This window comes from Ambystoma mexicanum, chromosome 3q (genome assembly GCF_040938575.1).
Source record: "Ambystoma mexicanum isolate Mex_15411 chromosome 3q, UKY_AmexF1_1, whole genome shotgun sequence".
NCBI classification, from domain to species: Eukaryota; Metazoa; Chordata; class Amphibia; order Caudata; family Ambystomatidae; genus Ambystoma; species Ambystoma mexicanum.
Genome location: NC_090926.1, coordinates 467,054,015 through 467,071,605, shown reverse-complemented (window position 1 = coordinate 467,071,605; position 17,591 = coordinate 467,054,015). Strand labels below are relative to the sequence as shown.

The window sequence follows — 17,591 nt, the reverse complement described above, 5'->3', positions numbered from 1 at the left end:
TTTAATGAGCGTTCAGGTAATATCTTAGCATTCGCTCACTAACGCTGATGTCTCTTTTTTCCCCTTAGGGGCCGGGGTCCGGAAATGCCAGGATGCGGCACCGACCCGAAATTAAGTGGGAATGACCCAACAGGTAAGTCTTATGATGGCAAATTAAGGTTTTCTTATTCTCTTCCCTAGCTCACCTTTGTTCTTGTCTTTTTCTCCCTAGGCGCTGAAATGTGGCTGCGGATCCAGATGGTCGCTGATGAACATGGAGGCGCCTAAAAAAGGTGAGTGGAATGCGGCGCTGCAGCGATCGATGCGATGTGCTTTTAAAATGAATGTCTTCCTTTTCAGATCATCGGCGAAATGTCTCCGGAATGCAGATTTAGCAGGTAAGGACTCTTCTTTCTCCTATTCTCTTCTCCCTTTGCAGGTGTTCCAGGATGCTGGCGGGCGTGGCAGAAGTCAGGATGCAGGAGCAGACGCGGTGAGCGTCCAGCTGCTAGATGCAGAACAACGCGAAGCATGAGTTGCTGCTTGGGCGTGGCTTAAATAGCCTTCAAAGTAGTTCCAGGTATGTATCCTTCCTCTCGGGTATGTATTCTTCCTCCGGCCACACCGGTGTGGTTAAGTAGTCCCCAAAGATAAAGTAGTCCCATTCAGGCCTCTAGATGGCCTGGATGTTGCAGCATGGTCTGCATCAGGTAAGTTTACACCAAGCACCTTTAAACACAAAGTCATCTTTTATGAGCCTGGCGCCTAAGGCGCCAGGACTGAGTCCAAAGGTCCCCTACTTGGGGCTGCTGAGACTTCCCTCGGGGACATGATGTCTGCCTCTGGGGTAGCTGGGCCTGGTCTGGCTCCTTGGAGGTAGGCATCATGACACTATGCTTTTAAAGGGGCAAATGGAACTGACAAGGTGCTGAGATTGGTGCCATTTTAATGATTAACAGTAAATTGGCCAGGCTGGTAAGGGTAGGCTTAATAGCTGTGAGGGAGGCCAGGGCAATGATTTACAATTTGGTGGTATGGAAATGGGTGGGGGTTTATCAATGTGAAGATTCCAGTGGGGCTGGGTGAGGGATTTTTGGAGGTTAACTGGAAAAAATGACTACGCCTCAAAGGAGTACATGGATGAGTAGTAGTTTATAAACTCCTACTCTGCCCACAGTAGTACTAATTCTCAACATAAAGACAACAGACACAACATGGAAAGTACACCTTCTTTGCATCTTAAGTTTACATGGGCCGAGGGCAGGCTATATACTCTTCAAGAGGGGGTGGCCATCATCCAAAGCAGCTATAGTACAGTAAGTACCAATATAAAAGATGTGTCTGAGGTTGTATAAATATAAGACTTTCGTTCAACTAAAAGGACAAACTATTAAAACTTTAACAGCCCACCCTTCGTAATGAGATGTGCAGAGATTGCAGCCTTTAAGAGAAAAGGTCACTCTAGGTATTGAAGCACAGGGCTCTAGTGGCATGGTCTTGTAAAAAGTCAGAGTTCAAGAATGTATTTAAGTCCTACAATGGATAATTAAATATCACTAGAGCTCATAGAAGAAGACCAGAGGGACCCAACCATTGATAAGTACCTTTTGTATCTACGTTATGGGTTTTGCGATTGCTTTGAAGCATAATTCTGGGAGTTTTACAGTGTTTGGAGTATGGTTCGAGTCGGTGAGCTGGCCCTGCAGGATGCAACATTTTTAGATTCAACAAGCAGCAGCAGCTTGAAGCTTGGGACAGGCAGGTGATGTTGAGCCCACTTAGAAAGCAAAATGGAAATTCAGTTTAGAGAACGGCCCGAGGCATTGCAGTCTGTGTGGCTATGTTTTTCTGAAGTTCTACCCAACTTCATCAAAACCATTCAACTGAGACAGTACAAGACTCCACTCGTAGTATAAGACTGTACCATCTGAGTTTGTGGTAACAGACAGAGCAGCCAAGCTTATCTTAGGAGGGAGCTAGGGCAGTAGACCGGTACAAAGAATCTATAACACACAAATGAATCCCAGACAACCAGAAGTAGTATACACAATAAAGGTTTATTTTTAAATGCAATTGGGCCAAGTTAAGTCTTGGGGTAAGTACTGGTCAAAGTCATAAACACATTATAATAAAACACAATGCTTGAAGGTACACGGAACAATGCATATAACGTTATTTGGAACACCTAAAAGTAGTTCTGGGGAAGTCCAACCTTTTTAAACCCTTTCAGTACTAGTACACACCTATTCTTGGGCAGTAAAACCAATGGTTACTTTGAGATTGCATTCTGTAATACCAGGGTAGTAGACCCTAACAGTTGTACTGTGATGCTCATCAAGAAATCACATAGTAAGCCAACTGGACAATCTACGTTTTGTGAATAGTGGAACACTTATTCTAGGTACAGAAAAAAACCTATAACTGTTTGTGTGATAACTTAGTAATACTAGGTGAGTTAGACCTAAGGATGTAATATTCAATTACAGGTGCTTTTGAGATCAGTGAAACGGAGATTGAGGTAAACAGTAAATCTTGTAATTTATTTGGCACACCGCTAGCTCAAGGTAAGTAAAACCCATATACTTTTTCCAGGAGCTATCAACAACTTGGGGTAGGTATAAAGACTGTTTTTGTGTCTGTCTAAAACGAAACGGGGAAAGCAAAACCCATCTTACTCTTTATAAATGACTCGGTTATTCTAGGTAGGTAAAACCGAATGTAGACTTATTCTGGACAGGCTAACAGCAAGTCGGGGGAAGCAAGACCCAGTTGGGAAACTTGCACGCTAATTATTTTTGAAAGAAATGGGTAAGTGAAGCCAACAGCATTACCTTTTGGAGAAGAGGCACACCAATTCACAGGTGAGTAAAATAACCTTATCTACTTTTCAGAATTGCAGAACATTTCTAAGGTAAGTAAACCAACCTTATATATACCTTTCCAGAAAGGTTAGAACATACTTTCTTATAATGTAAAGACAATTTGAATCCTCTAATGAAATATGTAATCCTTTCCCAGCAGTAAAATTGTTCAACAAATTACAACATATGGGGGTACAAGCAATGCCAAAGTGAATAGATGTAGAAGGGTCCCATTAAGGAGCCAGGACAGCCAAGTCAATTGATGTCAATAGTTCTGATGCACTTCTTCTTGGACAAAGTCTTCACAAAGTCAGATAGTTCAAGGAACTCACTGAAGGAACACAAGCTTGTTAAGCCTGTGCAAGGGGAGTTGAAATCGACTCCAAAAGTTAAACTAGTACACTTCTCAAAAGAACGACTTATGGCAAGAAGGTAAGTACCACCACCACAGTACCTCTGGTTTGAAGAAATTGTTCCAGCTGGATTCCGCCTTGCTACAGCCAAGTAGACCCTTGTTCCTGTGCCTTAGCCGTGGCGACAAGAGGAGGACTTCTGGCGGGCTTCTGCAGCATTACTCAGGAGAGGGCTTCATCAGCTATGGATTTTCTTGGATCAAGTGGCTCTTTGTGGTTTTAGCGTCTTTCAAACAGCACTGATGAACTAATATCGCCCGTCGGATTCTCATCGGTACAAAGGTCCAGCACTCTGGTGAGGGGACTTTTCGAACTTGAATCGAATCGGGTCTCTGGAGTTCCAGGAGGATGGCCACAAAGTTTCAGAGTGATTCGGAAGACCGTGCACCTCCAGTTGGCTCGAGGTCACAGGGTATTGGGGTACTGCAGCCCGCAAGGTCGCAGCATGGCATGTGATGGCTCAAAATACAGGTCTTCCTGAGCCTAGTGGGTCCCACCAAGCTCTGGGCCGCAGCCGTCGTTTTCGAAGTCGCCAGGCCGATTGGAAGGAAGGGCTACAGCAGGCTCAGTTTACACAGCAGGCTCTCCGGTCACTGGAAATCGCTTCAGCCGCTTTCCTTCATCATCCTCTTCGGTTTTGATTCCAGTGGTCGACTTATTCAGCTTCCAGGCTTGGAGTGTAACAGGAACTAGAGTACAACTGCTGCATTCTACCTGCATTTTACAGCCAGGGGCAGTCCGGTTGTCCAATCAGGACAGCCAAACCCCCCACCCCCCACTGTGATTTGTCCCCATTCAGGCAAGGAGGAAGACAAAAGGCTGTGGAGTGTTGGACTCCTGGCTCACCTCCTGCCTTTGCCTTCACAGACAGACAGACTGGAGCCTGGTCGGGGAGTCCATGGGACTCCCACCAAATATAATCACACAAAGGAATTTTCCCGCCTTGGATGTCAGGAGAAGGAAGGACAAGAAACACTAAAATGGCGAAAAAACAAGACTGCCCATTTTGGTAAAATTAGCACCCATGGGCACCTTAACGTGGCTGTGCACCAAATGAATAAAAGGCATCTCTGCCACCAGCCATTGAAGTTAACGGACTTGTTGCAGCTTTAGCATGAAAGGGGATACGTTTACTCCCCAGTTTCTCATCAGCATTCCACATTAGGTGGGGTGTGCTGTTTTCACCAATCAAAATGTAAAAGGGACCCACAGAGCCTTTCTACCCTTTGGAACTGTAGTTCTCTCAAGGTAAGCCAGAGAAAGATAAAACGGGAGCCCCTAGGGCAACCCAGCAACAATAGGCACGTATTGCCAAAAAGTTGTTAAAGACAATAACTTTTAAAGGATAATATGGAGTCTTAAATGACACCTATAAAGAGTAAAATATTCTGTGTGTGGAAAAAGGTTCCCACTCGGCGGTATAAGGAAAAATAATCCACCAGGAAAGCGTATTTTTCTGGGATTGACACTGGTCGGGAAGATTTATCATCGCTATGAACATCTTAACCGCTGCTGAGGGCCACATACGGACCCTGGATGCACCAGGTGCCTCCCTCCAGCATATTAAGTAATATTTTTTTCAAGAGGGCCTCCAAGTGTCACCTTTCAACTTCCTCGTGACGCTCTCGAGACACCCCCTTCCCTCCAGTGGCCCATCAGATGCTAAGTACTTCTTTTTCTAAGCAGGGCATTTAAAGTGGCAACGACTTACGAGGGATGGCCCATTTTAAGAGAATTGTTTTGGACAGGACGTTCTTAACGTGTTGAGAACTGCGAAGGAGCATTTTTATTTTGAAAACACACGCAATGCACTAGTTAGCTGCCAAATCTATGCCCTCCTCCAGGACAATAGAATGTCACACAGAACCGTTTTAAACTATCTGCCTTATTTTCACGTTTTCATATTTGGCACACCAAAACGCGTTTATTTTAGGCACATTGTAACCTTTTCCTCACATTATATATGAAGCATTGCTTTGCCAAACATTGAAACACAAACCAGTAACATTTTCACACACGTTACCTTTTGTATTTTCAAAATTCACATGACATTTCTTTCCCCTTCTGCTGAATTGCATTCTGGTATTTGGAGTCTTTAAATTCACGGCGGGGAATGAGACAGTTCTACACTTCTATATTTGTGCGAGTACTTTAATATGGTTTGTGTACTTTTCAAGCTATCTTTTATAAACCGAGTATTATTGAAAGCCAAACGTGGGGGTGACTGGGCAAGTAAATCATGAATATTTGGCCAGGATGTGGCGGGAGAGGTTACAGTCCTGGAGACTACAGGGGTTATTTTCCCTGGTTTTGGCCCTGTGCTAATTTTCAGGGCACAGGTTGAGGAAACATTTTGGGTGGGCAGCGTCCGCCCACTTTTTTTTTTTCAGAGGGCAGGTGCAACCCACGTTTGGTGGTGAGGCCTGCATTAGAAAAAAGGGTTGCTTGCTCAAATGTTTGGCCACTAGAATTTAATTCCAGGTTGTCAATGTTTCCAGTGCAGACGCTTACCCACAAGACCAGGTAAGTTTCATGATTGATGGCACATGTCTTATATCTGTATTTTGTTTTCCAAACAATATTTCATATACATTGTTGGGTTTACAAGGTCGGCACCTTTTATACTTTGCCAGGATAGTTATTGGAAATTCTCCCCTCTGATTTTCCGGGTTGATTCTTTTTCTCAGGGGCAAGGGGGGGGTCAAATGAACTAAATTTGTATATGTCACTTTAAGATAGTTCTCTTACTGTGCATATATAAATGGGTGGCAGCATTTGATTTTCGCTACAGGACCGAGATTCCCTAACTGATTGATGCGAGGGAGCTCATCCCTAGGCCAAACACATTTTACAGCAGGAAAAGGCGATTTTGATTTGCAGGAAGGTCCAAACACGCAGCTCAAGTCAGCTAACCTGCTTAGTTGTCTGTGCAGCATTATAGGATCCCTTGCTTCCCCTGCTACTGCCGCAAAACTTATTTGGCCTGCCCTACCCCTCCAATCAAGGGTCAGGTGGTCCATTAATGATGCTTACTTCCCATTTTGAATTGAGCAGCACTTAATTTTGCAAGATTCATGCTAACCCGTCACCAAGTCTGAATCCAGCAAGATGGGAGACGGAAAACCTGCCACAGCCAGAGATTTAGATGCGCATGGCAAGGAGAATGGGTGCAACTAGGCCCTCTGCCCCCTCCCCCCCCCCCATGTGCTCAGCGCCTATGCATATATTATTGAACCCCCCACCCCATTTTCTTTTAGCACATGAGCCCTGTTAATTTGGTAACATTTTAAAACCCGCAACATTGCTTACTTTCTACCTTAAGAGCTCCCAGGCACTATTACACTATAAGGCAATCCTGCAGTAGATGCTACCTGCCCTGACATCACATCCTTGGAATTTGATTGGAGTTGATTTCTTTTTACAGCCAAAATAATCCATATCTGTAGCTTCTGAAATGAAAGCATATTGCTAGTTTGAACGATATGACCAAATATATACACAAAAATAAACAATTGGGAACCTCTGCAAAAACATCTGGTAGCAAAACACAATCGCCATATTTTTGCAATGCCTTCCACAGTCGGATGATGTTTTCAATGAAAAGTTTCAAAAAACGCCTTTTACAAACAATATTTTACTAATTACATCTGGGAAGAGATGTATTCAAATTCTTGAATTGCAGACTGATCTCAAATCCCGGCTTCTCCACTTAACCAAATGTGTGTGCTGCCAGTCAAATCTTTTTACCTCACTATGACTTGTCTGCCAAAATTGAGTCTGTATATTCAGCTCGCACAGTCTGCTACTTCAAAGCCTCACTCATGATATTTCCACATAGCCAATATGAATAGTGGCAATTCATATACTGAAGGGCAACTACGGTAGTTCTTGGCAGTCCCTCAGGAAAATGTAGTTCATCTTCTGCCCTTGCAAGCCAGTAACACTTCGAGGAACACTTTCAGGGATGCCTCTCAGAGTCCTGCGTATCAGTGTCCAGTTGTAGTCGGGCTTTCACCCAGCAGGTTGCTGTAAGTAGTTAGGGACAGGGTTCTCACCCTTCATAGAAATTCTCCTTTACCACATTAGGGAAAAGAAAAGCAATTGTTTTTACAGCTATTGCTCCATCTGTCAGCCCGTTGATCAGTAAAGGGGAGAATGTTGGTGTAAACTGTATTGTATGTCAACTCCAATCTGAGCACTTCAAAACATTTTATGGGGTGCACTGAACATCTGCCTCCACAGGTCAAAGAAAATGGCCCTTGGCAGTGCTAGAACCTTTAAGGTGAACTCTGTTTATGCAGATCTACTGCTTTTCCCTTGATTACGAGGTGAAAATAACCATTTGTGGCAAGTCCTACTTAAAGCTGTTCAAATGCACCCCTGGTTGACTTTGACCAAACAAATCAGTATTTGCACTACCATGCGATATTTTGTGATCTCATCCGAGAGGTCACAAATTCAGTGGGCATGAGACTCATTGTTGCATTTTAAAGATGTTTGATTTACCAGAGAGCTGGAGTACTTTAAGGCTTTACAGAAAACCTGTATTGTTGCAGAAACATTTGGAGCATGAAGTACGCTTTGTTGTTCAGCGTCCGGTTAAGAGCAGACTACAAAACCAAGATGTGGTGTCGGTGGAAAAATATTAGTGGGGAAATCCTAGATTGCACACTGTGTGGTTGTTTTTTGCGATATGCCGTCTTTGGGCGCAGTCTTTTTGGTGCCGACCGTTTTGGCACAGGTCGCATTTTAAGTGTGCCCTGTTGCCCAAAGGACCTATAAGTGCAGGGATATTGGTGCAAACAGTAATATCCCAGCACAGGGACTTGTGCACACTGGGATGTTACTGTTAGCTAAATTATAGCGTCATCCTAAGCACCAATAAATGCAATGTTTTGGATGGCAGTATATTTAAGCCAAACACTACGCTCTTAGTACATGGAGCTGTAACGTTTCCATGCACCGAGCACGTTGTGTTTGGCTTAACTATATTTTCATTCAAAGCACTGGATTTATGAGTGCTTCTGGTGACAATATTAAGTAAACAGTAACGTCCTGGTGCGGATAGGTCCCTGTGCCGGGATATTTCTGCTTGCAGTAATATCCCGACATTGATCGGTCCCTGTGCTTTATTGGGCATGGCCAACGGGGCATGCCTAAATGGGACCTGCACTGAAACTGCGACATTGGGGGAGTGTCCAGCTTCATAGTTGTTGTATACTTGAAATTGAGGCACGTGATTTGCCTACTTTCTCGTGACATTTTTTTTTTTTTTTTTTTTTTTTTTTTTTAATTTTATATTTATTGGTTTTACAAGGAACAGAAAAATTGCAAACATTGTTTAAACACAGTTTTACATCCCTCGGGAGGGCAAGTCAGGCACGAGATGCAAATCAAAACAATATGGCAAGAGTCTCTTAGTCGTGCGACAGTCCCAGTTGCCCAAGTATGTTTCGTTGGCTGTTTGCCGTACTTCTTTCCCACCCTCCCTCCCCCCCCCCCCCCCACTTGGTTTATTGTACATCACACATGCAATCGTCTAACATTAGTATCGGTATCGTGCGGTTTGCGCAGGGCTAAGCATTGCAAATTGTTGGCAGTCGGACTTAGATGACTCGCTTTTTGTATTTTGTATTGTGTTTTTTTGGGCATGGCATTATCCGGTCGGGTTTCGAGGCTCCTCTGATTGAGAGGCAGACGGGGGTGAGATGTACGTGTTCTTGAAGTCCATCCATAGGGTTTCCCATTTCGCAGATTTATTGTGCAGGGAGGCGGTGATCGTTTCCATCACATAAATATTTGTAGCGATTTTGATCCACTCTGTCTTCCCTGGGGTCAGGTGGGACTTCCATTTGGTCGCTATGAGGGCTCTTGCCGCTAACAACAGCTGGGGGGCCAGGCCCTTCACCCGGAGCCACTCTTCCTCGTCCCTTTCAAGGCCGAACAAAACAAGGTGTGGGTCAAGTTCTCTGTGGATATTATCTATCTCCTTAATCCATCCCAAAACCTCAGTCCAGAACACCTTGATGCGCGGGCAGCTCCACCACATGTGCCAATAGTTGGCATTTTCTCCACATCTCCTCCAACATTTCGGGCTCATGGATTGGGACATTTTAGAGAGTCGGAGTGGGTCATAATGCCATCTATGTAGGAGCTTTATTGCGTGGAGTTTGTACTGGCTGGAGATGGAGGATTTGGGTGCGGCTTTGCACATCAGGTCCCATTGGTCGGGGAGTATCTCTTCACCTAGGTCTTTTTCCCATCTGGCTTTGAGGGGTTTTGTGTTGCCACCTCCTGCTGCCAAAAGTGTTTGGTACATCACGGATATGAGGCCCTTCATTTCTGATCTGGAGTCCAGAAGTTTCTCAAAGGCGGTGAGGTCTCTTCTCAATTTTACTCTCCATTCAGATTTTGTCAACACCCCTTTTAGCTGAATAAAGTGAAATGTCGATAAGGTACCTATCCCCAGTGCCGTTGTCAGATCCGGTAGTGTAATGAACGAGTCTTTTTTCTGGAGTTGTCCCACCCTTTCAAGGCCCGCTTCATACCATGACTGGAATCGCTCTAGGTTCGGAATATGGTCATTTACGCCAGGAGACCATAGGTGACTGAGCGGGGATGGCCAGGTGGTGACTTCTCGCATCCCTTTCCCGGTGCGCCATATGTTCCATATAGTGGTCAATATGGGGTGTTGTTTAATTCTCCTCTGCACCCGTTGGTATGGGGACCAGAGCCATTCTGCTACCGTGGCGGGGGACATATAGTGGTTATCCATCTGGACCCATTGCAAGTGTTTGTGGTCCCTAAAATGTGGGACTAGGACGCGCAACTGGGCAGCTTTATAATAATTCCATAAGTCAGGAAGACCCACCCCCCCTTTCTCTATGGGGAGAATAAGGGTGTCATATGGGACCCTCAGTCTCCTCCCCTGCCAGATGAACCGCAGCATGGTCTTCCGGGCCTCGACGAAAAATTGATTGGGTATCGCGATCGGTAACATCTGGAAGGGGTATAGAAAGCGGGGGAGGCACACCATCTTGACTGCATTGATACGCCCCAGCCATGAGATCGTCAGTTTGCTCCATCTCTCGAGATCTCTTTCAAAGCTTCGGAGAAGCGGGGGGAAGTTGGCCTCGTAGAGGTCGTCTAGGGTTCTAGTGATCTTTATACCCAGGTATTGTAATGTCACATGTTCTATTTTGAGCCCAAGGGAGAGGAACTTTGCCTCATTTTCAACCGGGTCACCTCGGAGGGGAAAGAGGATGGACTTAGACATATTCACTCTGAATCCGGAGAATCGGCCGTATTCTTCTATTAGGGCTATGGCATGAGGGATTGAGGTCATAGGTCTGGTTAGATGTAGGAGGATGTCATCAGCGTATAACGCTGCTTTGTATTCGATCCCACCTAGCCGCATTCCCTCTATTCGGGAGTCGTCTCTGAGCTTTTGTGCCAGAGGCTCCAGGGAAAGTGCGAACAGGATCGCTGAGAGCGGGCATCCCTGCCTGGTCCCCCTTTGCAGTTCAAACCACCTGGAGTATTCTCCATTAACGAAAATTGACGCTTTGGGAGAGGCATATAGAGCTCGTATCCCATCGCAGAATTTGGGGCCTATCCCCACTTTCTGGAGGACTGCACTAGGAAGTCCCATTCCATCCTGTCAAAAGCCTTCTCCGCGTCAAGCGAAAGGAGGGCCGGGTCGTCCCGAAGGTCGCGTCCGGCGTGGACAAGGTGCAGAGTCTTGCGCATGGTGTCAGCGCCCTGCCTGCCAAGAATGAATCCGACCTGGTCGGAGTGGACTAGTTTGGGCATTAAAGTTTCTAGTCTGGCAGCCAATACCCTGGCATAAATCTTTGCGTCCAGATTGAGGAGGGAGATGGGGCGGTACGATCCACATAATTTGGGGTCTCTGCCTTCTTTAGGGATAACAGATACGAGGGCTTTTTTAAAGGAATCTGGGGCATTCCCAGAACTCACTATCTCGTTAAAGAGGTCCGTGAGGAAGGGTGACAATTGATCGGCGAAGGTCTTATAGAAGCCGGCCGTGTAGCCATCTTCGCCCGGAGACTTCCCTAATTTGAGTCGTTTGATTGCTTCTCTCGTTTCGCTTTCAGTTATGGGACTATCAAGGAGTTCGGCTTCTGTTTGTGTTACCGTAGGAATGGTAATTTGGGACAGATAGGACGCTATGTCAGGGTGAGCCGATAGCAGCTCTGAGGTATATAGATTTTCATAGAAGGTGGCAAAACGCTCGGGTATTGAGCAGGGTGTATGTGTCGTGGAGCTATTGGGGTCTGATATCTCCTTAACCTTGCGTTCCTCTCTCCGTTCCCTGAGCCTAGCGGCTAAGAGCGCATCGGCCTTGTCGCCTTTTTCATAGTATGTTTGTTTCAGGAATTGCAATTTCCGCACCACCTGGCCATGTTCCACCAGTCGTAGTTCTTCTCTTTTGCGGTGGGCCATGTCTAGTTTGGCGGAGTCTACCTCTGTTCCATCTCTCAATTCGCTCTCCAGTTGGTGTATTTCACTGCGTAACTTGTTTTCGACAATCCTCCGCTCTCTCTTCTTAGAGGAGCCCTCACGTATTAGCACGCCTCTCCATGTGGCTTTCCCAGCTTCCCAGATCATTTGTTTGGAGACCTCTCCATTGTCATTTGTCCTGAGATATTCTTCAATCTCGGTCTCCATTTCTCCCCTGAAAACCGTGTCGGCCCAAAGAGACTCATTGCAGCGCCAAGAGCCTCCGGCGACAGGCAGATCAGCCCAATCGACGTCTGCCAGTACCATATCGTGGTCTGTCCATGTAATCGGAACTATACTGGAATGGCTTGTGGACTTCACTAAGTCAGACGAGAGGAATATATAGTCTATGCGCGTGAATGTGCCATGAGGGTTCGAGTAGAAAGTGAAGCCCTTTTCGTCGTGGTGCTGTGCTCTCCATACGTCACGTAGGTCGTATAACTCCATCAGGGCAGCGAATTCAGTGCGGGCCCCTCTATGTTGATTCCGCGTGTCGGGGTTACCTGGTCTCCAGTCTACAGATGGATCCATCCATTGGTTGAAATCGCCTCCCACAACGAGATGGCCTGCAGTTTCCAGCACTATTTTGGGGATCGTTTTCCTGAGGAATGCGGTCTGTCCGGTATTGGGTGAGTACACTGTGGCAATCGTGACCTGAACCCTTGCAATTTTCCCCACAATCAAGAGGGCTCGTCCGCTCACGTCCGACCAGGACTTCTCTAATTCAAACCGAACTCCTTTCTTAATGAGGATTCCAACTCCTCCCTTTCTGAGCGGGCCAGAGCCCCAAAATTCCGTGCCTCCCCTAGTTCCCAGAACTGTCCGCTCCTCACCCCTCGCAAATTTCGTCTCCTGTATGAGGAGAATGTCTATGCCAGACCTTCGAAATTCTCTATGTACCAGTGACCTCTTGGTGGGAGAGTTCAGTCCTTTCACATTGATTGACCCAATTCTGAGAAGACCCTTGCCCTTGTCCTTCTCATGCAATGCCATTGGTGGTTTGTAGCCTGGAATCATTCGCCACCAGAGTCCGGGAAGGCCTGCCAGTACCCTGTGTCATCGCAGACGCGATACCTTGAAGCGAGTGTAGTGATATTTGTATATTTCCCAAGTGTTCATTATCTCTCTCCCCTTCTCTCGTGTCCCACCATAATCGGTGGCGTTCGTTTGAGCGTAGGAATAGGGTGTGCTGCGTCAGCAGCCGTTGACGGCGTCCGGAACGGACAAGGTGGAAACGTATGGTCCGTTGGCGGACCATCAGTAGGAACCGTCGTCCCACGGTCCCGATCATATTTCCCATCGCTACTTAAGGGTGAGCCCCCATCTTCTTTCTCCCTCCCCCAAACATTATACAGTTTCAACAACAGTAACAACAAACAGGTGAAAAATTCCAACGTTACGTGCGGTTTGCTGGTCTCTCCACGGGAGTCCTCATCACTTTTCGGTCCGGAGGGATGCCCCGCCAGCGGCGACATCCGTTCAGCGGGGTCCGCCATGTAAGGATCTCCGCGGGAGACAGTGCAGCCCACTGTGACCATGTTTGTGGTCAGCTCAGATTTCGCCCGGGTCCCTTGGCTCAGGTCTGCTCGGGGGTGTTGTTGGGGCGTCTATATTTTCTTGATCCCTTCACCCTCTTGCGCCTAGGGCCCTGGAGTTCCCATTGCATTCCCGGGCGCTCGCCGTCGATACCTTCCTTGCTTCCCTGGTTCGTTCCAAGGAGATCGGCGATACAATCTTTGATTTCTTCTTCGGAGCGTAGGATCAGTTTTCTGCTACCATGCTCGAAGGTAAGCGAGAAGGGGTAACCCCATCTGTACCTTATTTTCTGGTCTTTCAGCCATTTCGTCAGGGGGCTGCAAAGGCGTCTTAGGGCTAACGTCAGTGAAGATAAGTCTTGGAAGATGGTGATTTGCGCGCCCCCCATCGTGAGCGGGCCACCAGACCTGGCTTTTTCAAGAATTCTGGTTTTGTCTTGGTATCGGTGGAATTTGGCCAGTACAGAGCGCGGGCCGCCAGGCGGTCCTCCAGCTCTGTGTATGCGTTCAGTCTTAGGTTCATCAATGTCTTCGTCAGCTGTTAGTATTTTGATGATGTCGTGAATGGTGTCTCCGAGGTCTTTCTCAGTTTCACCCTCCCGTTCCGGAATGCCGAAGAAACGAAGGTTATTTCTCCTTTCCCTGTTTTCCAGGTCATCCATCTTGAGCTTTGCCTCGATCTCTCTTTTCTCAATGTTGCGAATTCGTACATCCATCTGAGTTTCGAGGGTATCAATCGAAGTCTGATTATTCTCCACGCTTTCCAATCGCTCCTCGAAGCTGTCCATTCTCTGGGTGATTTTGTCGATTTTGCCGCCAAGGTTGGCACTCATGTTTTTTATTTCAGAGAGTAGAGTGGCAATGTCTCCTTTGGTGGCCGCAGCACCTGCCTCCGATGGGTCCGTGGCCATGGTGTCTATGTTCCCAGAGGGTGCGGGGAATGGTCCGTAAGCGAATTTGGCCAGTTTGTGGCGCGGGTCCATGCGCAGAGTCTCGGGTTGGAGGAGGCACACGCCCCTGGATAGGGGGCCCTACCCTCTGGGAGGATGCACGGGTAGCAGGCTCAGTGTTGTCACTTGTTCTCGGCACTTCGTGTGGTGTGGGCCAATTCCTTGGGTCAGGTCAGCGGGGGGTCACGGGGTAGGGTATGCTCACCCTGGGCTGGGGTCACCTATGCGTTCTAGGAGACCTCTGTTGGGACTTTCTGTGCCAGATTGCTGGAAATCCGTTGTACGTGGAGCACGACGTTTGGGCAGTGTTTGGTGTCCCCAACGCTGGGTTTACACGGTCCAGAAGCGATCCTAGGCAGGGGTTGCCCCGTGTGCAGTGCTGGGGTAGCAGGTTACCCTTGTTCCTTAAATATGGCGTTTGGCGCGGGGAGCGTATACCGAGGCAGCCAGTAGTTAGGAGCACGTGGGGATCAGTCTTTCATACGGACCGTGCTGTGGGCTGCGTCCTTCTGTGGATACGGTGTCTCGCGGCCTCCTCAGCCTTCAGGCGGGCCGTCTCCACCTCTACTGCAAGGAGGGAGGGTCCAGGGCCGTGCGCCGTGGTTCAGGGCTCGCCGCCGGGATCTGGCGCGGCCCGGTGCGTAACGGCACCCCCGGTGGAGCCGGGGGCAGCAGCACGAGTATGGGGATCTGGATCCAGCAAGCAGCAACTGCAGGGGTCGATGCCCTGCTTTCCCTAGAGCGTGTCCGATTCTCGGGGCACAGCTCGCAGTTTCCGGGGCACAGGCCGCAACACGCACCGCCGGCAGTGAGGAGGTGCGCGTGTCACGCGGCGCCGCCGGGGCACGGGGTCCGACGCCGCGGAGTCTCGCAGTGGGGGTCCTCACTCACCCCGTGTTCATATGCCGGTCCCGGGAGGGTGTCACTTTTTGGGGTTCCGGGTCCAGTCTGCTCGGTAGGCCCAGGGCGCGGACCGTCACCGCCAGGGAGGCCCGTCACAGCGGTCGCCGCTCTCGGGTCTTCCGTGGTGCAGCAGGCGGGCGCTCCTGAAAACGCCTCGTTCTCAGCGAAATCGGGCCCGATTTCCGTCGGGTTTCTTCTCCGCTGCGGGGGGGTCTCTTCAGATTGTGGATTTTCGCACTTTCGCGGTGGGGGGTCCGTCAGCGGGGGCTCATGCCGCTATTTCGGGACCATGGGGGCGGTGCTCACACGGAGAGGACGTTCATCCGTGCGCCCCCTGGTGGCCATCCATCCTCGTGACATTTTATAAGTGCTCATGTCTTCAAGTGCCTGCAGTCAGAAACTTCGCCACTGGGCATGATCCTCGTTCAGAACATTGTAAACCAGTTGTGGTTAACATGTTACATTGGTACCCTTCTTCACTTCTTGCTTTTTTTATTTTTTATTTAAACCAAGTCCCAAGTCATATGAGGTCCGCAACATGACAACCCATAACAGGTAGACGCAAATATTGAACGGAATAAAGATGCTATAAAACCTACTAAAATCCCTCATCTTTACCATGCAAATTGCATTTTCTGAGCGAAACGCAAATTGAAGGGCAGCACAATAGACCACGTACACTTAGTAAACCGATACATAAACTAAGCAGAACATCGAGTAAAGCTGACCCATATAAAGGGGTACTCTCACAAACAAAACGGCACATTGCAAAATTCCAAATAATACAAAACAGGCCTGTGAGTTTATCAAAGAAAAAAGGAAAACTGAACTACTGAAGGCAGGAGAAACCTTCACTGGCTAACTATCGAGGACAGAATTAAGTTTCTAGTCCTGACGATAGCTCATAGATGCGTTCATGGGAAAGCCCCAGCATACCTAAAGACGAAATTGGTTGCTTATGTTTTGAGGAGTTCCCTCCGATCCGAAGCTCAGGGCAATCTCGTAATCGCCAGATTCAGGAAAAACCAATGGCCTAGGCAAATCCTTTCACACTAAGGTTACGACCTTATGCAACAACCTCCCACCACAAATAAGATTAGTCCTCATACAGCATTTTCTGAAAGACTCAAGACCCACCTGTTTAAATAAACCACATGATCTAACCTAAACCACGTCTGGAATTCTGATGATCTGTGTTGTCCTGTGTGTTTAATGTTTTTGCGTGCATGTGTGGTGCCTGATGCCTGCGGTGCCGGCGTGGTAGAAATAAATAAAATAAAAATAAATAGCGTTTACTTCTATTATACAAGACTTTTTCCATTAATATAAGGGAAGGACAACCTTTAATCCAGCCAACAGTGGTTGGACGAATGCTTCCTTTCCCGACTTTTAAAATGTGTCTTGGCCGCTAGCATGGCCCTGTAAGCCCATTTTGTGGTAGAGTTCATAAGGGCTGGCCTCTGCTGAAGGAATTCCCGGAACACGGAGGAAACGTTTCTGTGATGTGTTGGGTACTCGGTTACCTCCTCCAGCCTTTTCAGTATATCGTCCCAAAAGAATGTTCCTTTTTCATATAAGCGGAACGCTAGGGCTCTCTCTACCCAACTTATCCCAGGTGATTTGCATGCACATGAGCTGCCCCCAAGAGACCAATGTGATGAGTAATACCTCCAGCCTATTCTGTCTTTTGCATGTACTCAATACTTGTTTTCCCCACTGTAGCTGAAGGCTGTTAAGTTAGAGCTCATGTTGAATTTGATTTGGTCCTTGTTTTCTAATTGTGTTAACATTCTTTTCTTCTCGCACCTATAGGAAGGCTCGTTGCTGGCATCACCGTTTCTGAAAGGTTTCCTCGCTGGCTATGTGGTGGCCAAGCTCCGGTCCTCGGCTGTGCTAGGCTTTGCGGTGGGCGCATGCACTGGAATCTATGCAGCACAGAATTATGCTGTTCCAAATGTTGAGAAGACCATCCGCGATTACTTCAGCTCTTTAAGGAAGGGGCCTGACTAACCAGGGACCACCTGAGAAACGGCTCTCGTGTTAGACCATAACCATTGTGTACAGTGAATAAGACTGGACTCTTGGTTCCTCCTCAGTGCAACAATTATATGCAATTTTATGTCACCTGGGAAGGACCTCTGTAGGTCAAAATATGAAACGATGTTCAGCAGGACTGATAAAAAATGAATTGGGAGATTGAACTGTGGCTATTAAAGCCATAGCATTTCCTCCAAAAAGTTATAAAAAATATAAATGAAATGTTTTTAATAATTGGTATTTAAAGAAAAATAATACATTTATTTCAGCAGCAATTAAACATGATTGTGATTGCTTCCTATTTTGCCTTATAAAGAATATCTCTTGCACAGACTGGTTTGGATGTGGGACCACTTTAGCTTGGGTTGCACTACACATCTCAATGTCATAACT

General features: G+C 47.3%; 1 protein-coding gene across 1 annotated transcript in view; it reads left to right on the top strand.

Annotated features, from left to right (window-relative positions):
* LOC138582689 (SLC35A4 upstream open reading frame protein) overlaps positions 1–17,499 on the top strand; it is an 80,600-nt gene extending 63,101 nt beyond the window's left edge. Inside the window, exon 3 of the mRNA XM_069654240.1 lies at positions 16,974–17,499. Within this exon, the coding sequence (XP_069510341.1) occupies positions 16,974–17,171 (198 nt within the window). The 3' untranslated portion in view covers positions 17,172–17,499. The remainder of the gene's footprint in view (positions 1–16,973) is intronic.
* Positions 17,500–17,591: the final 92 nt, after the last annotated feature.